We start from the raw sequence: 26192 nt of genomic DNA, 5'->3' as shown, positions 1-26192 counted from the left end.
TCCAGGATGTGTATTGCACAAGAAAATGATTAAAGGGGCAAGCCGCAGTTGAAACAATAAAAGCATCCCTCTGCTTTTCAGTAAAAAGCAGAGGGATGGGCCTGGAGAAATACAACCACTCTCAAATTCATAGACAGAGCTATGGATGCAAGTACTGACCATTGATGATATTAAAATGATAGATTTAACCATGTTGAGACTACAGTGTTTGTTTACATGCACTGTGTTTACATTGGAGTAAAACAAGCTTATTCTTTGAGTTTTGATGGGGTACAACAGTTGAACTAAGCTCCTGAGGCATTTATAAGTTATATTCTTCAATAATCAATGGGTATATATCATTCCTTTATATATACATCATTAGTTTTTTTCCATTAGTTTTAAGTCCAAAAATGGGATGTAGCAACTGCATATTGCCCTTTTAATGCTAAGAAAGTATCCGAGTGCTAAGAGAATCCTGTCAAATTTTTAAATAACAGGAAAACCTTTCATCAACAAATGTGCTGAAGGGATGACTCAAGTTATTTTCTAGTGGTCAATGGTGCTTTCTAAGTATGAAATGGCAAAACGTTATGTAAAGGTCATCTGTTGAAAGATTGTTATGGTGTGCAGGTTGGATGGACAGGACTGACTCAGTATGACGGAGGAAAGGGGAGAGGTTGGACCACTGGGACAGACAGAGGGACAGACGGACAGAGCTACAGGTACCAACCCAGGGGGAGAGCAGCGGGAGGAGGAGGGGCAGAAGAGGGCTCCATGGTTAGCGTGGAGGTGACATTAAATATTCTTCCGTCTGTCCCCTGACCCTCTGGCTCTGACAGGTCCCAAGCACAGGATGGAGGGAAGGAATGAAGCAAGAGACGGACGGAGGCGAGGAATGGCATGAAAACAAAGATGACATATGCAAAGGTGAAAACAACACTGGAAGTATGAATGAAAACACCAATGATGCCAGGTTTTACAGATACTTGAATGAAAACACTTAGAATGAAAGGTAACATACGTGATGAGAATGATCTAAACAACGCAGACGTTTACCCAGATAGACAGAAATAACCCCTGATAGAAACCATCACAAGTACAGATGTCAAGCCCCATTATCAATAGATATTCATTCATGAAACACCAAGAGAGGGGAAAGTGGAAGCGGAAGAGGTTGTCCAGAGGCGACCATGCAACCTTTCCTAAACTTACCAACACGTAAAGTACCTTTGGGTTTGGGTGGGACGGGACCTAGGAATCCAATGTTGTCATAGAAGTTATGAATTGCACTGGGATTAAAGTGGGGTCCTGCGACAAACAGGACAGAGACATCATAAGCAAAACTGAAAGCATCAGTACGCATAGCATACAAACATACAGTTGAAGTTGGAAGTTTACATACACCTTAGCCAAATACATCACAATTCCTGACATTTAATCCTGGTAAAAATTCCCTGTTTTAGGTCAGTTAGGATCATCACTTCATTTTAAGAATGTCAGAATAATAGTAGAGAGAATTATTTATTTCAGCTTTTATTTCTTTTATCACAGAAGTTTACATACACTCAATTAGTATTTGGTAGCATTGCCTTTAAATTGTTGAACCTGGGTCAAATGTTTCAGGTAGCCTTCCACAAGCTTAAGTTGGGTGAATTTTGTCCCATTCCTCCTGACAGAGCTGGTGTAACTGAGTCAGGTTTGTAAGCCTCCTTATTCGCACGCGCCTTTTCAGTTCTTCCCACACATTTTCTATGGGATTGAGGTCAGGACTTTGTGATGGCCACTCCAATACCTTGACTTTGTTGTCCTTAAGTCATTTTGCCACAACTTTGGAAGTATGCTTGGGGTCATTGTCCATTTGGAAGGCCCATTTGCGAATGAGCTTTAACTTCCTGACTGATGTCTTGAGATGATGTTTCAATATAGCCACATAATTTTCCTTTATTGTGATGCTATCTATTTTGTGAAGTGCACCAGTCCCTCCTGCTGCAAAGCACCCCCACAACATGATGCTGCCAACTCTGTGCCAACACTGGGATGGTGTTCTTCGACTTGCAAGCCTCCCCCCTGGCCAAACAGTTATATTTTTGTTTCATCAGACCAGAGGACATTTCTCCAAAAAGTATGATCTTTGTCCCCATGTGCAGTTGCAAACCGTAGTCTGGCTTTTTAATGGCGGTTTTGGAGCAGTGGCTTCTTCCTTGCTGAGCGGCCTTTCAGGTTATGTCGATATAGGACTCGATTAACTCTGGAAATAGATACTTTTGTACCAGTTTCCTCCAGCATCTTCACAAGGTCCTTTGCTGTTGTTCTGGGATTGATTTGCATTTTTCGCACCAAAGTACATTCAACTCTAGTAGACAGAACAAGTCTCCTTCCTGAGCGGTATGACGGCTGCGTTGTCCCATGGTGTTTATACTTGCGTACTATTGTTTGTACAGATGAACGTGGTTTCTTCAGGCGTTTGGAAATTGCTCCCAAGGATGAACCAGACTTGTGGTGGTCTACAATTTTTTTTCTGAGGTCTTGGCTGATTTCTTTTGATTTGCCCATGATGTCAAGAAAAGTGGCACTGAGTTTGAAGGTAGGCCTTGAAATACATCCACAGGTACACCTCCAATTGACTCAAATTACGTCAATTTGCCTATCAGATGCTTCTAAAGCCATGACATCCTTTCTGGAATTTTCCAAGCTGTTTAAAGGCACAGTCGATTTAGTGTATGTAAAATTCTGACCCACTGGAATTGTGATACAGTGAATTATAAGTGAAATAATCTGTCTGTAAACAATTGTTAGAAAAATGACTTGTGTCATGCACAAAGTAGATGTCCTAACCGACTTGCCAAAACTATAATTTGTTAACAAGAAATGTGTGGAGTGGTTGAAAACCGTGTTTTAATGACTCCAACCTAAGTGTATTTAAACTTCTGACTTCAACTGTACATGCAACAGTCACACATACAGCAGCAACTGTGTAGGAGTCACAGACCAATAAAGCAAGAGACTGCAGTCTAACACACAAAGACAAATAAAGAACTCAGAAAACAAAGCCATGACTCTTTACTCTTCACAAATCCATCTATTGAATAGAAGCCATATTCAATTCTGAGCTACCTTAAATTCTCCATTAACCTGTGTGACTGTGCTAGCTGGTGTATTAATCCTGTTGGCCGTGGAGAGCGGCCAGGTGGGCTATAAATCCTTTGTTACCAACCAGCAACAGGATGCAATTCAGGAAACAACTGGTAGTTAACATTACAATGGCAGCACCTTGACTGCGTGTGCCGAGGGGATGTGACCAGACCAGGCCTGGCAGAGGCAGACAGACCTACTACTGTACAGCTGGACTGAACACAGGTCATGCTTCCCCGCTCTGCTTCGCTCTGTTGTAGTCCACATTAGTTTCCCCTCTCTGACTCTCTCGCTCCCTCTACAGAGCTACCCATTATAACATACAGAAATATGACTAAACAATGAAATATGACGACCCGGGCTATACGAAGGAGCCAATCTTAAAGCAACAAAGACAGCACGTTAAAACGGCATGAACACACTGGACGTACAGCACATGCATGCACACCACACACAGAGAGCTGGTGTCACGTTCATCCCAACACCGGCAAGCACGCTGACAAAGCCCACCCCACGAAACCAAGCCGAGCTGCCTACCTCTTGTTTGAAGATCGATTTCTTTGGTTAAAAGGTCGATATCAATCTGTAGTATCCTGTTTTTGCATCGTAACTGCTGCATTTCCTCAATCTGATAAGAGAGAAGGAAACAGGGTCATATAAACCGCCATTTACAGGCAGACAGCAGCATGGTATGCTGATGAGGCACAGTGGAGGAGTAGAGAGACTGAGAGCCTCGGCACATGCTGTTCGGTACAGACTCACAACACAAGCCTGTAATAAGTCAACGGAGGTGCACGGAGCCAAGTGGGCTAACAGTGTCAGGAAGAGAGTTATCTCCAGGTCTCCCTGGCCTAGTGAATACACAGAAAACACAAGAGCTACTGAGTTCAACTCCAGGCTTTTAACTTTAACCTTCCACGTCCTCTTTTCGCGGCCCTGACTAACACACAGTGATAGTTGACTCCAAAAAAATGCTGATTCAACAGAAAACTCAGAGCACCACTTGATTTGCGGTCTGATATAGTTCAATAAACCCATAGCTGCACGCTTAACGTAAACCTGACATTGGGTGAAAAAATTCAAAGGGAGGGTGTGTGTTTTTTGAAATGCCCCAAAGAATCATGGTTTCCTTAGAAAAGACATTAAATACACCACGCGACTCAGGAGCGTATTGTCGAGTCAAATTGCCGAAGACCTCTACTAACACAGTTGAATCCAGCTGCTACACGAGGAGAGGAACATTGATGTTCTCGTCATTGTAGTATCTCTCTGTGGGAGAGTAGTGTGTGTAGTGGGAGAGCAGTGTCTGTGCGGACTTACCGAGGGGATTTGGGACTGGGAGTTGGATCGTTCTAGCCGTCTCCTAGTCAGGTCATTCTCCATCTCGTTGACCTCCTCTTTTAGCTTCTCCAGCGTCCTCTTTTTTAACTCCAGCTCATGCCACAGCCGGTCCATACGGGCCTTCTGGTGAACCAACAGGGCTACAAGATACATAGTACACATTAACCCTGTGACATGGGGACAGACAGATGGCTTATCTCTGACTGCTGAAGTACATGCTTACAGCACAGGCTTATGGTGTGTTTGAAGAACCGCAAAAGCTAGATACATTTCCCTTTTGGAAATAACGCTACGTGCAGTGGGGCTGAGTAAGAATCATACAGTAGCATAATCGTTCTTCATTTCATGGCCTATTTTAGAAAGGGCTTCTGGGGGAGTGAACAATGATCCCGGGGAAAAACTTGCTCAAAACACATCCTAAGAAGTGTTATATTGTCTTATAACGCATTCATAACATGCTTGGTCTTATAACGCATTCATAACATGCTATATGCTATGAGGAAATTAGCCGTCCCTGCTTTAATTCATTCATTCCCTACACAGAAAGACCAAAGTAAATAACAAACATAATACCCCCCCCCCCCCCCACCACTCAGAAGTAGGCTTTGTGTTTTTCCAGGCAGACGAGGAATGCATGTAGAGGGCTGCAGTGAAAGATAAGGGTCAGAAGGCACAGCCTCAGGGCCGGGGAGAGAGAGGAGAAGCCCCACAGTAGTCGCAGCAGCAAGTAAGCGTCTAGCAAAGGCCACAGGCACCGACTCGCACGTAATCCAGTCAAAGTCCAAAAAAGGAAACGCTGCGCTCCAACACATTTGACTCACTCTGCCGCAGTCCAAGGGCTGTCAGCGCAAACCCAGCATTATAGCAGCCGACTCATGCTCCAATCACACCCCTCCCCTAAGCGAGTCACCTTCAACAATTCATCTGCTCCCTCAAATCAGGCTGAGATGAAGCAGGGGTTTTAAGGCCAAGAGGTTTTTAATGAGACAAACGTCGATGCAATTTGGCTTAAAAAAAATGCATTAGTGTCAATATTACGGAAATCAAAGTTAAAAGCAGGCATAAACGATACGCAATAGTCAAATGACTTTCTTGGCAGAATGCAGTGGAAAAGGCATTTACTACTGGTGGACAAAAATGCATTCTATTCCTTACTGTCATGGGGGAAAGTTATTCTCAAAAGTGGATGTTATGTCTCTTTGGCCACTTGACTTTTGTTGCACATGTGACTGAGGGATACCATAGTTCAACTTAAACAATTGCACAACTAACTGTATCCGGATGTGTGTTTGTGGGTGAGTGTCTATACTTCCTAGTGACAGACCGTGACTGTCGACAAAGCAAAGCAGCTAACGGCTGAGATTTTAGTAACCCTGATCCTGTCTTACCTTGTGTGTATGCAGCGTCGTCTGAACCCATGCTGAGTCTGCGTGGCTCGCTGGGCCTCTCCCTGTATGCAGACAGAGGGTCTGAGAGATGATGGGGCTCTGGCTCCACAAAATGGTGGTCTGACGGGAGGCTGAGGAGGTTGGTGGCCTCAAAGGTAGGGGAAACGACGCCAGGGGACACTGCTGGGGGCTTGTTGGGGGACACTGTGATTTTGAAAGTGTACTTGGTGTTGGGCTGGGTGACCACCACCCTGGGCGAGGTGGCCGTGCCTGCCCCTCCCATAGACGCGCGGGACTTGGGTGGGTGGTGGTGGATGTAGGCGGGGCCCATGCTCACCTGGCCCCCCATATTCCGGGCCCCCTGCGACCCGTGCGGAGGAGGTTGAGCAGAGATGTAGACGGTTGGAGGATTTCTGCCTCCACCGTCATCGTTATTAGCAGTAATGTAAAACTTGGGCTGGGAGCGAGAGCCGGTTGGGACCATTACGGCCTCGTCAGAGGGGGTGGTAGTAGCAGCGGTGGGCGGGCTGGCAGAGATGTAAACAGTGGGCTGGCTGCGGCTTAGGCCCGGGCCTCCGATGGACAGGGGGGTAGTGGTGGTGCCAGGGGCTGCACCGACAGAGGAGGAGGATGACGGGCAGGAGGAGGAGGTGGAGGAGTTGGAGCGGGAGCTGCTGCTGGTGCGCAGTGTGGTCGTGGTGGAGTTGCTCCTCTGAGGAGATTCAAGTTTGATCTCTATCTGGTTCTTGCGCGGTCCAGTGGAGATGTTCTGGATGTTGTACTGGCTGAAGGAGGACATGCCAGAGGGCATGACCGAGGACGAGGCACCAGAGGAGGAGGCCTGACCTCCAGAGGGGGCCTGGAGGATAGAGGGGGCCTGTGGGTTGGTAGGGGAGCTGATGGGCATGTAGACATGGGAGGTCTGGTGGCCCTGTGACTGGTGCTGTGAGGTATGTGAGGAGCCGTGCTGGTGCTGCTGGCAGGAAGGGCCTGTCCGGGAGCCAGGCAGTGAAGTGGGATGGGAGATCTGATAGATCTGCTGCTGGGGCTGGGAGGTGGGGCTGTACTGGGCCCTGCCAGCCTGCTGCTGCTGGCTTTGCCGGGTCGTACCGCCGGGCTGGGTCACATAAGGCCTGATGTAGATAGAGTTACCCTGTGGACTGCTCAGTCCGGATTGTGTATGGGGCCCGCCGTGTATGTGCAAAGAGGTGGGGGTGTTGCGTCCCGTCTGGATGTTGGGGGCCAGGGTGACGGTGATGGGGTTGAAGCGGGGCGCCTGCTGGCCATGTTGGCCCATGGACTGCCCTTTGCCCCCCAGCTGGTAGAGTCCCAGGTGCTGGGGCGGCTGGGGCTTGCGCGTGGGCTCCATCACGGCAAACACATTGAGGCTGGAGGGTGCCTGCACAGGGGCTGACTGGGGCTCCTGCTGGAAGAAGTCACTGTTGGGGGTCTGTCCTGTCTGGAGGGGCCCGTCACTCAGGCTGTGGGACAGAGTCCTGCTGCCGTTCATCCTCAGGCCGTCCCGTCCCGGGGCCGCATGCACATTTTGAAACTGAGACTGCAGGCCCAGGTTCAGCTGGGTCATGTGATTGCGGAGCCTGATGAAGCTGGGGTCGTCGTTGTTGCTGAGGTTTCCTCCTTCGCTGTACAAGTACCCCGGGCTCACCTGAGACAGGTACTCACAACAGGCGTCCAAATTGTTGTCGTTCTGAGGAAAAGAGAAGCTTCAAAATCAGTAATTTGTGATATATCAGCTAAATATATTTTGGTGGGTAAAACCTACGGATTGGAAAGGAGGATACCCCAGACTCACCTGCAGAACACACTGGGAAACAACACCCTCTGGAACTTCAGGGAACTTCTGGCGCAGGTCGTGCAAAACCCGGATGTCAATCTGGTGGCTTCCCTGGGCCATTCGTGTACTGCCAGGTCAGGACTGCTCTGCTCGCTCCGTTCAGCACACTGACGACGCCTCAGTGGTGGCAGCACCTCAGCCACAACTTGAGCATCTTCTGGAAAACAGACGCTTCGGTTAGTCGCCCCAGTTGTAACTGAACACACACACATGTAGCAGTTTCTGGGTTTCCCTACTATTCTCATACACACCCTCTCTTGGTCTACACAGAGTAAAGAGACAGTGTGTACTGTACCGGTACCAGTCTGTGTTTTGAAAGTATGTTAATGACAAGGTAGGCCTATGCGTGACGCAGTGACAGGGAAGGAGGGAGCACACAGCAGCCTATTCAAACTTCATACTGGTGAAAAAACACCAGTCAGACATGTTGAGGTCGCCTGTTTCATCACGGTGGGGGGAGCTCTCAAAACAATATTTCAGAAATCCTTTTTAAAATAGGAAAGGCTTTCATTTTCACAGCCCCTCCCCTCCCCAAAATCATCTTAATAAAAGAGTAGGAAACCACCTCGGACTATTGAGGAAGCAAAAGCCTTTCCAACCGATCTTAACGTCAACATTGTCTTATTAAGGACAGAGCGGACCCAAACAGTAGCTCCCAGAACTGTAGCAATCTGCACACGATCGTCAGTTAAGTCAATGCTACAGAGGAGCTTTGAGGCAAGCAAAAAAACACTGCTTTACCTCCGACAGATTAGCGTCATTCACACTGAGCGACAGGGCCACACGGTGTGGATGATGCTGACCTTCTCAAGAGCACGGAATTGAGGGTCTTTTGACCCTGGTGAATATTTAGCCTAGATATACAGAGTCAAGGAGAATAGTGGATGTTCACGAGAATAGCACGGTGTAGCTTGGTGAATGTCTTTCGCACATGCCCACACTCTGGAGCTATTTCTAACCGCACTCAATCAAAACGTCCTCGAGCGGGAGGCTCAGAATTTGCCAATTCAAAACATTGCGCTGTAGGCCCCGAAAAAACCTGCAGAGATGAATCCAGTGTGGGTGGAGGATGAGCATTCTGGATTCTCTCAAAGTTATAGGTCCCTTGATGGTAATCCAATCCATCAGATTGGACGTCGGGCCAAATTAAATCCAGAAGCGACTTTAAAAATATTAAACACAAAGTATGACCGTCTGATAAGAGGAGTGAGACATTGCAGCTTTGAGGCACATTACTCCTGTTGTGCCAAGGAAATGACATAGCAAGTAGCAGTGCTGTCTTATCTGAACTGGGAGCATGTGTAATGTCATAACTGAGGAGATGTCAATCTGGATGACAAAACATCCCACCAGAACTGATGATAACAGTGGGAGGAGTCACAGGGCTACTGTCAGAAGAGGGAGCCAGCAGCAACAGGGCTCTGGAACAGCCTGAGACTGACTCAAACGAGACCGGCTGGGATAACATCTGAAAACTGGCAGGATATTGACTTGGATGATACAATGAAACAACTAGCCCGATCGTGACACACTATTGCAATGTGTCCTCACATGAGAAAAACGTGTAAATCATGTTTCAGAGAGTGAGACACAGAACAAGAAAGGCTGGGTACATCATTTTCTTTCAGCCCAGGCACTCAAACTGTCAGTCAATGCCTTCTTTTGTCTTTTGCAATACAAGGATATGGAAAGTTTTGCAATCACACCAACCAGACTGAAGAATTCATTTCACTGCATAAAAAGATGAGCAAAGGAGTAAGCAGGAAGGAGAGGCTCTCTCTGCAAATACAAACTAGAAGAATATAAGTTTGCCATATCACAGATTACATGTTTGGAGAAAACGTAACCGCCTCCAGCTAATAAGGTCTATGGAAAACAAGGCTTTGATGTTTCAATCACCGAGCCAAAGCTGGGGCTCCTCAACACTACTAACACAAATCTACCTAGTGTGATTTAGAAACAGGAGCATAGGTCAGCCCAAAGGGCATAGTGGTGAACTCTTATGATCCACCATTCAGGCTCTTCTCGTAGGCTGGGCTGCAGGACTAGTCTGTCTGTGGGAAAGGAAATTCACTACTTGGCAACTGACCCAACTACAGGTCAACATTGTGGTTAGAGTTTCTTTCCAGCCTTCAAAAAACAAAAAAAGGTCCACACTTCCTTATTGCACATAATTACAGCCCAAAAAGAAAAGGCCCTGGTTTGGCTCAGCCTCACAGCCACTCCTGGGCCTGTGGAGGGAGGGAGCAAAGGGGGGGGGGGGGGGGGGGGGGGGGGGGGGGGGTCATAGGTCCTGAGAGGAGAACTATGGAACCAGGGAGATAAATAAACAAAGCTCCCATTGCAGAGCTGTTATTCCCAGTGCCAGAGCACTGACCCGCAGCTCCAGGCTAATTTCTGGAGGTAACAGCCCCTGCCACGCTCTTGTCAATGGACTCATTCACTCAGTATGAGTGGGTGCACCATAAAAATGTCCGCTTCAATTAGAGAAAAAATGTAATGGGTATTAACGATCAATGCACGGGAGCCTTAAGTGGAGATTGTAACTGGACACAGTGCTGTTGCAGCATTCCTGACATTTTTATTTATTTATTTTACCTTTATTTAACTAGTCAGTTAAGAACAAATTCTTATTTTCAATGACGGCCTAGGAACAGTAGGTTAACTGCCTGTTCAGGGGCAGAATGACAGATCTGTACCTTGTCAGCTCGGGGATTTGAACTTGCAACCTTCCGGTTATTAGTCCAACGCTCTAACCACTAGGCTACCCTGCCACCCCAGATTAAAAAGCCATGGCAAGTAATATACATAATATATATTCTAAACAAACAAGTTATAGCCTACTTCATCTATGTCATTTTATGTTCATATGGAGATGATGAATGCAACTTTGTTACAACCTGAGGTGTGTTACTTTCCTGATCTGGTGTGTAGCTGCAGTAGGTAAAGTTCACAGTTTCTATAAATGAGAACCTGGAGGGTTGTAGGTCCAAGGTAACCCTATTTGTGGGGATCAGATATCATGATATATGGCCAGCACATTTTACTCTGATTGATAGAAAATAGAGGCCCACTACGCAGCCAGCCAGCCTTTCCCTCCATCAGTGCCCCGTGCCTAACACACCTTTCAACACGGCCAGTCCCCTAGGTTAAACCAGCTGGTATATCTTCTGGTTTATGCCATCGACACGCCAAGGCCATTACCACGGTGAAAATCCCTATAAATCCCACAGTCTTCAATCAGAGCAGTCCTCTGCAGCGTCAGGCACCAGGCAGCAACACGGCTTGGAATGTCTAACTACTTCGCAGTCCAGCGAAATTTAAACAAATAAAGGGACTAATTGGCAGTGGACGCTCTGAGGCCTGCTGGCAGGGGCCCCAGTACTCCAATGTGGCCACGTGGTACACACACACACACACACACACACACACACACACACACACACACACACACACGCACGCTACCGTGCAAACACACATCTGCTGTGGGTCAAGGTACGACGACCGAATCATTCACTTCAATATTTGGGGCCAAGCACAATTGTGAACAAAGGAGTGTTGTCAAATCCTCAAAATCAGTGCTACACCTGAGAGCTTCAAGGCCTCATTCAACAACCCAACATTTCTAACTATCCAAAGAATATTTGAACATTGGAGTGAGTACAAGAAATCCTATTCCAAATACACTGAGTATACAAAACATCAGGAACTCTTTCCATGACATAGACTGACCAGGTGAACCCAGGTGAAAGCTATGATCCCTTATTGATCACCCTGTTAAATCCACTTCAATGTACTGTAGATGAAGGGGAGGAGACAGTTTAAAGAAGGATTTTCAAGCCTTGAGACAATTGAGACATGGATTGTGTATGTGTGCCATTCAGAGAAGTCACAAAATATTTAAACTGGGTATGGTAGGTGCCAGGCACACTGGTTTGAGTGTGTCAAGAACTGCAAAGCTGCTGGGTTTTTCACGCTCAACAGTTTCCTGTGTGTATCAAGAATGGTCCACCACCGAAAGGACATCCAGCCAACTTGAGACAACTGCGGGAAGCATTGGAGTCAACATGGGCCAGTAATCTCTGTGGAATGCTTGACACCTTGTAGTCCATGCCCCAACTATTGGAGGCTGGTCTGAGGGGAAAAGGGGATGCAACTCAATATTAGGAAGGTGTTCCTAATGTTTTGTACACTCAGTTGTATATTAAGTCCATTTAAGCAGCAGCTCATCTGAGAAATATTAGTTAATGTCTAAAATATTTACAAATGAGTCCCATTTTGATGCACTGTGGTTCAGACCACCGTCAACAGCTTGTCTTAAAGGGTAGGTAGGAAGCATGCGTTTTTACTCACCAAAGTAACAACACAGTGTGGTCAAAGACTTAGTAACTTAGTTGTTGTCGCGATCTGGTTACCTATAACTACACTGCTCAAAAAATAAAGGGAATACTAAAATAACACATCCTAGATCTGAATGAATGAAATATTCTTATTAAATACATTTTTCTTTACATAGTTGAATGTGCTGACAACAAAATCACACAAAAATGATCAACGGAAATCTAATTTATCAACCCATGGAGGTCTGGATTTGGAGTCACACTCAAAATTAAAGTGGAAAACCACACTACAGGCTGATCCAACTTTGATGTAATGTCCTTAAAACAAGTCAAAATGAGGCTCAGTAGTGTGTGTGGCCTCCACGTGCCTGTATGACATCCCTACAACGCCTGGGCATGCTCCTGATGAGGTGGCGGATGGTCTCCTGAGGGATCTCCTCCCAGACCTGGACTAAAGCATCCGCCAACTCCTGGACAGTCTGTGGTGCAACGTGGCGTTGGTGGATGGAGCGAGACATGATGTCCCAGATGTGCTCAATTGGATTCAGTTCTGGGGAATGGGCGGGCCAGTCCATAGCATCAATGCCTTCTTCTTGCAGGTACTGCTGGCACACTCCAGCCACATGAGGTCTAGCATTGTCTTGCATTAGGAGGAACCCAGGGCCAACCGCACCAGCATATGGTCTCACAAGGGGTCTGAGGATCTCATCTCGGTACCTAATGGCAATCAGGCTACCTCTGGCGAGCACATGGAGGGCTGTGCGGCTCCCCAAAGAAATGCCACCCCACACCATGACTGACCCACCGCCAAACCGGTCATGCTGGAGGATGTTGTAGGCAGCAGAACGTTCTCTACGGCGTCTCCAGACTGTCACGTCTGTCACATGTGCTCAGTGTGAACCTGCTTTCATCTGTGAAGAGCACAGGGCGCCAGTGGCGAATTTGCCAATCTTGGTGTTCTCTGGCAAATGCCAAACGTCCTGCACGGTGTTGGGCTGTAAGCACAACCCCCACCTGTGGACGTCGGGCCCTCATACCACCCTCATGGAGTCTGTTTCTGACCGTTTGAGCAGACACATGCACATTTGTGGCCTGCTGGAGGTCATTTTGCAGGGCTCTGGCAGTGCACCTCCTGCTCCTCCTTGCACAAAGGCGGAGGTAGCGGTCCTGCTGCTGGGTTGTTGCCCTACTACGGCCTCCTCCACGTCTCCTGATGTACTGGCCTGTCTCCTGGTAGCGCCTCCATGCTCTGGACACTACGCTGACAGACACAGCAAACCTTCTTGCCACAGCTCGCATTGATGTGCCATCATGGATGAGCTGCACTACCTGAGCCACTTGTGTGGGTTGTAGACTCCGTCTCATGCTACCACTAGAGTGAAAGCACCGCCAGCATTCAAAAGTGACCAAAACATCAGCCAGGAAGCATAGGAACTGAGAAGTGCACCTGCAGAACCAGTCCTTTATTGGGGGTGTCTTGCTAATTGCCTATAATTTCCAACTGTTGTCTATTCCATTTGCACAACAGCATGTGAAATTCATTGTCAATCAGTGTTGCTTCCTAAGTGGACAGTTTGATTTCACAGAAGTGTGATTGACTTGGAGTTACATTGTGTTGTTTAAGTGTTCCCTTTATTTTTTTGAGCAGTGTACAAACTTAGTTATGTTTTGGGTTGTTTACATATTTATTAACTTATTTACGGATATCTTCTAAACTACCCACAATTTGTGTCGTCATGATACCAGAATTTTTACTTCGATACCAAGTTTAGTGTAACGATACTCTATACCATCGTGATACTCGATACCAAAACGATACCCCAAAAATAAAAAATAAAAATGTTTTACCCACAGAATGGCACTTGATCCAGACAGATCAACTCTCGCTACTGCTCTGTTCAACTAATGGGCATCTTTTGAGTTCAATATCATTACATTAGAACATTTGTAAGTCCATTTTTTGGAGACAGCCATGTACGCATTCATTAATAAATGATACAATCATACAATAAATGTGACTTTGTTTTTACCAATCTAACTACAAAACAACATAAATGGTAAATCTATATTGATAAACTGGGTAAATCAAGATGTATCTTAGGTCTATTCCCAATACAGGTGAATGCCTATTACTCACTCGGAATATGTGCATGCATTGAGTTATTGAGCTTGTTTTATCTGATTTCATGGGGCTACAGATGACAATGTTTTCCATTTAGGACTTATTTTATTGGAAACTGCTAGGAGAACATATTATTTTATTGTACTGATCAACAACATTTGCATAGAAGAAGCAATCTTTTATTTCGCTCTCTCTCAGGCTGTGGAATCTGACTTTGTGGCTATGGAATCTAGTGGAAACCAAACGAAGGCGAGTGAGACGAGGAAGTGAATGAGCTTAGGTGGCGAGGGAGACCAAATTAATTAATCACGTTTTTTGGTGACAATCAGCTTCGAAATCAGTATATTTTGCATTATGGTTAGCATTTGATCACAAACAAAGTACTAGGGTAGTGAACTCTGCCGTAAGCTAGCAAGGCAAGTTAGCCTACAATTAATACTGGAAGCTACCGGTGTCGTCTTGAATTGTAAAAGCGTTCTAGCTTTTACGGACATTGTTTCAACATTTCTGCATGCGGTGTCACATTATTCAAGTATGTTAACATCTGTGCAGCCTGAGTGGGGAGCTAACAGCAGCCCAGACAGCTCTACCAATGAATGAGCAAGTGGAGCAGGCCCTTTCTTAGCTCTGTAGAGGCTGCGTCAATACAGACGGGATCCTCTCAATCACGAGACACATTTGACAGAAGTACTGAACATAACAAAAATTCTAGTACCTAATGTTTTGTACACTCGGTTGTATATTAAGTCCATTTAAGCAGCAGATCATCTGAGAAATATTAGTTCATGTCTAAAATATTTACAAATGAGTCCCATTTTGTTGTACTGTGGTTCAGACCACCTTCAACAGCTGGTGTACCTCAGATTACAGCCAGGATGGAAACAGCTCATCTTAAAGGGTCGTTTTTATTCAGCAGCTTTTTCATGTAGTTAGCATGTTGGTAGGGCTAACGCTAGCAGGCTAGTTGGCTAGAGACCTTGCAAGCTGATTTGTAACTGTAACGGCTCTCATTTGTAGAATGAAGAGTGGACCAAGGCGCAGCGTGGTATGTGCACATCGTAACATTATTGATGACACCAAACAAAATAACCAAGTCAAAAAACGAAAGCGCACAGTTCTGTCAAGCTACAGAAACTAAACAGAAAACAAGATCCCACAAAAGGAAAATGACAACTTATATATGATCCCCTATCAGAGACAACGATAGACAGCTGCCTCTGTTTGGGAACCACACGCGGCCAAAAACAAAGAAATAGAAAACAGACTTTCCCACCCGAGTCACACCCTGACCTAACCAAACATAGAGAATAATAAGGATCTCTAAGGTCAGGGCGTGACAGAAACAATAAATTCATAAAGTATTTGCTTTGGGTGAAAATGTAATTGAAACCAGTAGTCATGAGTGGAAACTATTGGTTTAATTTGAGGTTATACATTTAAAGTTATTTCTGTAGGAGTTAACATTATAGAGAATAGGCTGGCTTGCCGGGTCCTCCATATTACGTCACACCCCCGCAAAAATATTTTCCGGCATGACTTCAGACATGACTTGAGGTGTAACTTTGCATTGGGACCTGATGCGTATGTTAATGCCAATCCATAAATTACATGTGGTTACGTTTATGCTACCTACCCTTTAAAGCTTGGTGTACCTCAGATTAAATCCATGATGGCAACAAGCTGAAGCCAGGCACACAGAGGGGACTAACTCGCCCTCTAACACACACATGTTCATATTCACCCACCCACGCACACATGCTCACACATGCTCACACACACACACACACACACACACACACACACACACACACACACACACACACACACACTTCGTCTTCTGGAAGCATGGAACTTGACCCATTCTTTAACATAAATATTGTTTTGATTCCACAACACTGTGAGGAACTTTCACCTTCACGAAAGGATTTTGAAAGCTTAAGCCTGAATGGAAACTTCATTGAGGTGCCTGGTCTTATTAACAGAGAAGCATTTATACAGCAAAGACCTCGCAGAGCCTCCCCTCTCGAAAATCAAGGTGGTTTACCACTACATTAATGTCATATTGTTAAACAGAATGAACATCTAGACTTTAAGAGAGAACACACTGCACTGAATGTTGATGTGCCGATTATCTGGCGTTCGTTTCGGCTTGCTGACTGCGTGGTGTGTTTTGGGGACCACCTGCAGATAGCGTCTGACTGATGACATTTGCTCGCGTTTAAATGTAGAATCGGTTTCCCTGTCGGGACAAAAAAATGATACTTTGAGTCAATCAGAGAGCACGAGTGGGGAGTGTAAAGGACAGCCAACAAGAAGTAAAAGAGGCTACTTTTCCAGGTGACATCCACCCCTTGCAGCTTGCTAAATGAGCCAGTCACACTTCATATGTATTGTAGGCAATGGGATGGTAGCTAGCTAAGTGCACACAACACTAAATAATTCCTCCAAGCTAGCTAGCTGGCCACTGTAGCTCCAGGTAACTGCCAAAATAATGGAAACACTTGAATAAATGAGGGATACAAAGTATATTGAAAGCAGGTGCTTCCACACATGTGGTTCCTGAGCTAATTAAGCAAATAACATCATGCTTAGGGTCATGTATAAAAATGCTGGGCATGCCATTATTTTGGCTACGATCATGGCTTATGCCCCCATAGGATGACAATGCCCCCATCCACAGGGCACGAGTGGTCACTGAACAGTTTGATGAGAATGAAAACATATGTAAACCATATGCCATGATCGTTTCAGTCACCAGATCTCAAACACCTATGGGAGATCCTGGAGTGGCACCTGAGGCAGCCTTTTCCACCACCATCAACAAAACACCAAATTATGGAATTTCTCGTGGAAGAATGGTGTTGCATCCCTCCAAAGGTGCATTGAAGCTGTTCTGGCTCGTGGTGGCCCAACGCCCTATTAAGACACTTTATGTTGGTGTTTCCTTTATTTTAGCAGTTACTTGTAGTATTGACATTATAATTAAATCACAATGGATTAGATTCCATGAAGTAGCTGCCTGTGTTAACTGCCAAGAGTTACTGCAGTGTCTTTGGCTAGCTAGCTATGTTGTGCTGGCTAGCGAATTACATGCTAACCGTTTAGTTAGCAAAAAATGTGGCTATGGGCTGGCATTGGCAGTATGGGGAATTAGAGGGAATTACATTGTTTCTTTGTCTTCTTGCTAATAAGTTATCTAGCTGTGGCTATCTGGCTAGAATCAACAAGTGCTTTCTACAACGATAGCAACATTAGCGCTGCAAGCTAGTTAGCTAACATTGGCTACCTACAAAGCAACACATACAGGGAAACTAAGCTCAAGAATGCAACGCTACTGCCACCTTCTGGTTTGGAGCATTTTAACAAGGCTGTCGGCTTCAAGGTCTGTGCTATGTGAACACAAACTGATTGACTGCCAACCCTCTGTTCGGAAGTACTAAGTACTCTCGGCAAGAAAATGTTTGGCAATCCTACCGGTGTGTCTCAGTCCTAATAGAAAGTACGATCACACGACTACATTTTTAGCATAAACTAAAACCAGACTCTCTCATATAGAATTCGTATCTAGAATCTCTTGCCAAACTAATATATATCTACACAACAGTATGATTCTGCGGGTTTTTTCCTCTATGTACATTGTCACTTTAAATGTAAGCGTTTTTTTTAACACACATGCACAGTGCACAAATGCATATCGTTTTAAACCTCTGTCATTACGGATAAAAAAACAATCTACTGTATAACCCAACAAATCGATTAACAACATGTAGACTAGACCTACATGTAGACTAGACCTACATGTTCCCATTTCACATACACGCAAGTAACTGAAGAGCTTTTGTTCCAAGCCAGGTCTTCAAAGCAGAACCATACCCTATTCAACTGTGCCATGAAGCTAGGGCCTCACGCTGCACATATAATTGTTGGATCAGCTCAGCTTTGGCACAACCGTTGGAAGACAGGCAGATCTTTTAGTTGCCCACAAACAGGGGTAGACGGTGCTGAATAAAACAAAATATTCAGCACCACAGCCTGGTTGATTGGAAGCAGGCAAGGGCACCAGCTCCCCAGGTCAACCAACCCCTCCCCCTCTCTGGGCAACATGGGAAACTGAGGTCTCACAAACACAAACACAAACGAACCTGAACCTCCATTACACTTCTTGTCTTCGTGAGCATTCAAAGGGGTTGTCAATTGTCACTGTTTGTTTTCCTCTGTAAACAATGTAAATAACATGGAAAAGCTGCCTGGCAGGTTGTGTCTTTCCTGACCGTATAAGGAATTAGCAGTAGGGGAAGGGGGATTTAAAAGCGGTAAGTGGGTGAAGCTCTCTTCCAGGCGCTTGCTGCAGCTTGCTTTTCAGTGTGTGTGTTGTGTGTGTGTCTCTCTTACACAACAGGCTCAATCACTGGTTTACTCCCTCCACCTCCTCCCTCCCCTTACTCTGCTCCTCCCCCACCTCTTTAACACAACATTTCTGTGGGCAACAAAATGCTGAGTTCACCTAGCAGCCACTTGGAAGTGGAAATGCTGTTGCATTCCATCAATGAGTATTGACAACTGGGTTTAACCTGCAGTTATCTGGATACAAGGGGTAACTGGGTTGTGGACAGGGTAATCTTTATTTATGTTTTATTTTTTTATTTAGCCTTTATTTAAATAGGCAAGTCAGTTAAGAACAAATTCTTATTTACAATGACAGCCTACCAAAAGGCAAAATGTATACTGCGGGGAAGAGGGCTAGTATTAAAAAATAAAAATATAGGACAAAACACACATCACGACGAGAGACACCACAACACCACATAAAGAGAGACCTAAGACAACAACATAGCATGGCAGCAACACATGACAACACAGCATGGTAACAGCACTACATGACAACAACATAGTAGCAGCACAAAACATGGTACAAACATTATTGGGCACAGACAACAGCACAAAGGCAAGAAGGTAGAGACGATAATACATCACTCGAAGCAGCCACAACCCAGACTATTTGCATTGCCCCCCCCCCTCTTTTACACCGCTGCTACTCTCTGCTGTTATCATCTATGCATAGTCACTTTAATAACTCTACCTACATGTACATACTACCTCAACTAACTGGTGCCCCCGCGTATTGACTCTGTACCGGTACCCCGCTGTACAGTGCCTTGCGAAAGTATTCGGCCTCCTTGAACTTTGCCATATTTCAGGCTTCAAACATAAAGATATAAAACTGTATTTTATTGTGAAGAATCAACAACAAGTGGGACACAATCATGAAGTGGAACGACATTTATTGGATATTTCAAACTTTTTTAACAAATCAAAAACTGAAAAATTGGGCGTGCAAAATTATTCAGCCCCCTTAAGTTAATACTTTGTAGCGCCACCTTTTGCTGCGATTACAGCTGTAAGTCGCTTGGGGTATGTTTCTATCAGTTTTGCACATCGAGAGACTGATTTTTTTTCCCATTCCTCCTTGCAAAACAGCTCGAGCTCAGTGAGGTTGGATGGAGAGCATTTGTGAACAGCAGTTTTCAGTTCTTTCCACAGATTCTCGATTGGATTCAGGTCTGGACTTTGACTTGGCCATTCTAACACCTGGATATGTTTATTTTTGAACCATTACATTGTAGATTTTGCTTTATGTTTTGGATCATTGTCTTGTTGGAAGACAAATCTCCGTCCCAGTCTCAGGTCTTTTGCAGACTCCATCAGGTTTTCTTCCAGAATGGTCCTGTATTTGGCTCCATCCATCTTCCCATCAATTTTAACCATCTTCCCTGTCCCTGCTGAAGAAAAGCAGGCCCAAACCATCATGCTGCCACCACCATGTTTGACAGTGGGGATGGTGTGTTCAGCTGTGTTGCTTTTACGCCAAACATAACGTTTTGCATTGTTGCCAAAAAGTTCAATTTTGGTTTCATCTGACCAGAGCACCTTCTTCCACATGTTTGGTGTGTCTCCCAGGTGGCTTGTGGCAAACTTTAAACGACACTTTTTATGGATATATTTAAGAAATGGCTTTCTTCTTGCCACTCTTCCATAAAGGCCAGATTTGTGCAATATACGACTGATTGTTGTCCTATGGACAGAGTCTCCCACCTCAGCTGTAGATCTCTGCAGTTCATCCAGAGTGATCATGGGCCTCTTGGCTGCATCTCTGATCAGTCTTCTCCTTGTATGAGCTGAAAGTTTAGAGGGACGGCCAGTTCTTGGTAGATTTGCAGTGGTCTGATACTCCTTCCATTTCAATATTATCGCTTGCACAGTGCTCCTTGGGATGTTTAAAGCTTGGGAAATATTTTTGTATCCAAATCCGGCTTTAAACTTCTTCACAACAGTATCTCGGACCTGCCTGGTGTGTTCCTTGTTCTTCATGATGCTCTCTGCGCTTTTAACGGACCTCTGAGACTATCACAGTGCAGGTGAATTTATACAGAGACTTGATTACACACAGGTGGATTGTATTTATCATCATTAGTCATTTAGGTCAACATTGGATCATTCAGAGATCCTCACTGAACTTCTGGAGAGAGTTTGCTGCACTGAAAGTAAAGGGGCTGAATAATTTTGCACGCCCAATTTTTCAGTTTTTGATTTGTTAAAAAAGTTTGAAATATCCAATAAATGTCGTTCCACTTCATGATTGTGTCCCACTTGTTGATTCTTCACAAAAAAATACAGTTTTATATCTTTATGTTTGAAGCCTGAAATGTGGCAAAAGGTCGCAAAGTTCAAGGGGGCCGAATACTTTCGCAAGGCACTGTATATAGTCTCGCTATTGTTATTTTACTGCAGCTCTTTAATTACTTGATACTTTTATTTCTTATTCTTATCCGTATTTTTTAAAACTGCATTGTTGGTTAGGGGGCTCGTAAGTAAGCATTTCACTGTAATACACCTTAAGGTTGAATTCAGCACGTGACAATTTTTCAATTTTTTTATGTGACTATCAGAGTGTCCATGATTGAGTCTTTGAATGAAGAGATGGAGATAAAACTGTCCAGTTTGAGTGTTTTTGTAGCTCGTTCCAGTCGCTAGCTGCAGCGAACTGAAAAGACGAGCAACCCAGGGATGTGTGTGCTTTGGGGACCTTTAACAGAAGGTGACTGGCAGAACGGGTGTTGCATGTGGAGGATGAGGGCTGCAGTAGTAGGTATCTCAGATAGGGGGGAGTGAGGCCTAAGAGGGTTTTAGAAATAAACATAAACCAGTGGGTCTTACGACGGGTATACAGAGATGACCAGTTTACAGAGTATAGAGTGCAGTGATGTGTCCTATAAGGTGCATTGGTGGCAAATCTGATGGCTGAATGGTAAAGAACATCTGGCCGCACGAGCACACCCTTACCTGCCGACCTATAATTACGTCTCTGTAATCTAGCATTGGTAGGATGGTCATCTGAATCAGGGTTAGTTGGCAGCTGGGGTGAAAGAGGAGCAATGACGATAGAGGAAACCAAGTCTAGATTTAACTTTAGCCTGCAGCTTTGATATGTGCTGAGAGAAGGACAGTGTACAGTCTAGCCATACTCCCAAGTACTTGTATGAGCTCTAAACCCTCAGAGGTAGTAATCACACCGGTGGGGAGAGGGGTATTATTCTTACCAAACCACATTACCTTTGTTTTGGAGGTGTTCAGAACAATGTTAAGGGCAGAGAAACCTTGTTGGACACTATGAAAACTTTGTTGTATATCGTTTAACATAAAATCCGGGGAGGGAATTGTATAAGTATAAGACTGTAACATCTGCATATAAATGGATGAGAGAGCTTCCTACTGCCCAAGCTATGTTGTGGTTGTAAATTGAGAAGAGCGTGGGGCCTAGGATTGAGCTTTGGGGTACTCCCTTGGTGACAGGCAGTGGCTGAGATGGCAGTGGCTGACACAGCAGATGTTCTGACTTTATACACTGCACTCTTTGAGAGAGGTAGTTAGCAAACCAGGCCAAAGGCCCCTCAGAGACACCAATACTCCTTAGCCGGCCCACAATAATGGAAAGGTCTACCGTATCAAAAGCTTTGGCCAAGTCAATAAAAATAGCAGCACAACATTGCTTAGAATCAAGAGCAATAGTGACATCATGTAGGACCTCTAAGGTTGCAGTGACACATCCATAACCTGAACTGAAACCAGACTTCATGCCAGAGAGAATACTATAGACATCAAGAAAGCCAGTCAGTTGATTATTGACAAGTTAATCCAACACTTTTGATAAGGGCAAAATAGAAATTGGCTTATAACAGTTAGGATCAGCTTGATCTCCCCTTTAAATAAAGGACACACCGTGGCTGCTTTCCAAGCAATGGGAACCTCCCCACAGAGGAGAGACAGGTTAAAAAGGTCAGAGATAGGCTTTGCGATGATAGGGGCTGCAACCTTAAAGAATAAAGGATCTAAACCATCTGAACCAGATGTTTTTTTGGGGTCAAGTTTAAGGAGCTCCTTGAGCACCTCAGACTCAGTGACTGCCTGCATTTAACCTTGTATAAACTACAATCTTGATCCCTATGGACAATAAACCCAACAATAATATATCAGAGCATAATAATGTTAAAACATATTATGACAAGACGTTGTTGGAAAACTAGAAACCGGTCTTAACTAGATATTTGTGTCCTCTTTTTGCTCAGCCCATTAGGCAGGGCTCCAGACTGCGACCATTTAGTTAGCTTCTTCCAAAATCAAGCTTTGCTTGGTAACAGCAGAGAATCCCCTCCTGGATCAAAAGCCTTGCTGTCAAATATTTGTTTTGTGCATGCAGTAATGACCTGGCCTCCACAATCACCCAACCTCAACCCAATTGAGATGGTTTGGGTTGAGTTGGACCGCAGAGTGAAGGAAATGCAGCCAAGTGCTTAGCATATGTGGGAACTCTTTCAAGAATTCCAGTTGAAGCTGGTTGAGAGAATGCCAAGAGTGTGCAAAGCTGTCATCAAGGCAACGGGTGGCTACTTTGAAGAATCTCAAATATAACATATATTTTGATTTGTTTAACACTTGTTTGGTTACTACATGATTCCTTCCGTATGTGTTATTTCATAGTTTTGATGTCTTCACTATTATTCTACAATGTAGATGTAGAATAATTTGGTGTGTCCAAACTTTTGACTGGTACTGTAAATACTATAGCCTAATTGTCAACCCAAAATGCATGACAATCACTGGATTAGGTTGCACATACAAATATGTTTTTATCACAACATGAAATGACTTACTTCTTGAATACCATCTCAGTAGTTTATTACCCTTTTCAATAAAGCACTGTGAATGACTTTAAGATTATCAAAAAAAATTTGTGTGACCAAATCATGTTCTGGTGCCACCAACTGAAAATCTTAGTGGCACCAGTGCCACCAGGGGAAAATCTTAGTCTGGGGCCCTGACATTAGGTGATTGTAGATGTGCAGGTCAGGGGTTCACCCTACAGCTGGGCGTGATTATGTCGGTCTACAGGCACAGTTTATGCAATAACAATAGTTCCCCCGGCCTGGCCTGTGGCACTAATCTCACTGCTCAACCGAGCCAGGCTGGGAAACAGTTTGGTTCAGGTCAAAATGGAGACAACCTAGATGAGTATAACCTAGACGGCTCTGATTACTTCATGACTTTAGGCTTGTCATGCTACTCTCTTGCAGGCCTTGTGTTCAATAAACCACTGATGAACATGCTGGGTATTCCTTGCGGCATAGGCCTAAATAAAACCAATCAGTAAAATGGGCTCAGTAAAATGAAGCAAGCATCTGTCACACTATTACAATAGTAGAGGATTCAACTCATTCAGCCAAACACAGTCTTTTAGTTTTTATCATACACTTCTCCTGGCCTACAAGTGATGAATCTCAAGTCAACATACTAGCACTTTCACTGGATTCTACCCACACACTCAGACATACTTACATTTACACTCCAACACACACACACACACACACACCTTCACACTCTCCACATCCACTGCTGATGCTCTGTTTATTATCTATCCTGATTGCCTAGTCATTTTTTACCCATATCATCATGTAGATATTACCTCAACTACCTCGTATCCCTGCACACTGACTTGGTGGTATATAGCCTCGTTACTGTTATTTATTATGTTACTATTTTTATTTGCTTATTTTATTTACTTTTTAATTCTCTATTATTGGGTTAGGGGCTCGTATGTAAGAGTTTCACGGTAAAGTCTACACCTGTTGTATTCGGCTCATGTGACAAGTAAAATTGTATTTGATATGCAAACAGATGAAAAATCAACTATCGATAATTACAGAAAGGGCACCCCTAGAGAGCTATTAAGCTAGTAAAATATGTAAATGTATTTCAGAATAAATAAATAAACTCAAGTAAATATAAAAAAATGCAGGACACATCTGGTCTACATTTCTGGAATTACTGACAGAAAAATGAAATTAACATTTAACACAACCGGCATAATTTCCAATTATCTTTGCCACGGAGGTCGTAAATAAGGCATTGCTCTGCATCATCGGGTGGTTTCGACTCTGCATGAGTACCGTGGCTGTGGCAAGGAACCCGAGAGGTGAAAATGTTCTGCATTACTTCTGAATTAAAGAGAACCCTGTGCATACTGGATTTACATGCACACCAATCAGGGCAAGGTACAATCACTAATACGCTGACTGGTGTAAGCAATTTTCATGGATGTTTTTTCAGCCAACAGCCATAGAAATCCCAAGACATGGAAGAAATACCTAGACTAAATCTAGGCTACTTGTCCTTTAGAAAATACAATATTCATCCTCCTGCCAGTGCCATCACAGGAATAAAGCCAAAATGTTGACATACATGTATTTTTTATTTAACCTTTATTTAAGTAGGCAAGTCAGTTAAGAACAAATTCTTGTTTGCAATGACGGCCTTCCAAAAGGCAAAAAGCCTCCTGCAACGGGGGCCTGGGATTCAAAATAAATACAATATAAATATAGGACAAAACACACATCACAACAAGAGACAACACAACACAACACAACACTACATAAAGAGAGACCTAAAGACAACAACATAGCAAGGCAGCAACACATGACAACACAGCATGGTAGCAACACAACATAAAAACAACATGGTAGCAACACAACATGGTAGCAGCACAAAACATGGTACAAATATTATTAGGCACAGACAACAGCACAAAGGGCACGAAGGTAGAGACAGCAATAGATCACACAAAGCAGCCACAACTGTCAGTAAGAGTGTCCATGACTGAGTCTTTGAATGAAGAGATTGGGATAAATCTGTCCAGTTTGAGTGTCTGTTGCAGCTAGTTCCAGTCACTAGGTGCAGCGAACTGAAAAGACGAGTGACCCAGGGATGTGTGTGCTTTGGGGACCTTCAACAGAATGTGACTGGCAGAACGGGTGTTGCATGTGGAGGATGAGGGCTGCAGTAGTAGGTATCTCAGATAGGGGGGAGTGAGGCCTAAGAGGGTTTTAGAAATAAACATAAAGCTTTCATGCACTGATCACCAGTAAAAAAAATACAGTATTCAGCGTGCCACCAAACAACCAGCCTTGCCAAATTGAATTTATATACATAATTATACAGGGGACATTCAATTTATATTTTTGCTTCCGCAATAAACATTTATGAGTCAATGCTTCAGGCTGCTTTGTTTATTTCCATCCCTTCTGAGTAGAAAAAGTCATAATCTCATAAAGAAAGCGTCCAATAAAGGGCTATCTAGGATCTATTTTAGGGACAAAAACACTCACTAAAATGCTCTGTTTGAAAGTAGAAACCATTGCTATTGTTATATAATAACTTGAATGGATAAAGAACTAGACGCAGGCCTAATCTGGGACTGAGACATATGGGAGGAATTCAGGAGACACAAAAGCAAGTAAAAAGACTGACATTTGTAATTCTACCACCCATGTCATTATCCTTCCAAAGTCCCACCAGCTGCTGTCAAACAGCAACACAGTTCAAACGTCTCCCCAATTGAATCAACGCTGGAAGTTCATTTAAGATCCGAAAGATATCGCTTGTGTATTTCTGAGAGGACCATGTCAATCAGACAACAGCTA

At 44.3% G+C, this 26192-nt stretch overlaps 1 protein-coding gene across 14 annotated transcripts in view; it reads right to left on the bottom strand.

The window, feature by feature from the left end:
- The window catches only part of LOC110522153 (TGF-beta-activated kinase 1 and MAP3K7-binding protein 2), a 72091-nt gene that overhangs the window by 2400 nt on the left and 43499 nt on the right, over positions 1-26192 (bottom strand). Inside the window, exons 2-7 of one of the 14 annotated variants that reach the window (XM_021600291.2) lie at positions 7657-7855; positions 5844-7551; positions 4435-4595; positions 3652-3742; positions 1195-1290; positions 713-814 (exon numbers count right to left, since the gene is read on the bottom strand). In XM_021600291.2, the coding sequence (XP_021455966.2) occupies positions 713-814; positions 1195-1290; positions 3652-3742; positions 4435-4595; positions 5844-7551; positions 7657-7758 (2260 nt within the window). In that variant the 5' untranslated portion in view covers positions 7759-7855. Of the gene's footprint in view, positions 1-712; positions 815-1194; positions 1291-3651; positions 3743-4434; positions 4596-5843; positions 7552-7656; positions 7856-26192 lie in introns of those variants that run through there. The other 13 variants (XM_021600293.2, XM_021600294.2, XM_021600295.2 and 10 more) reach the window with 13 other exon arrangements.

This window comes from Oncorhynchus mykiss, chromosome 4 (genome assembly GCF_013265735.2).
Source record: "Oncorhynchus mykiss isolate Arlee chromosome 4, USDA_OmykA_1.1, whole genome shotgun sequence".
NCBI classification, from domain to species: domain Eukaryota; kingdom Metazoa; phylum Chordata; class Actinopteri; order Salmoniformes; family Salmonidae; genus Oncorhynchus; species Oncorhynchus mykiss.
This window is presented reverse-complemented; position numbering and strand designations above follow the sequence as displayed.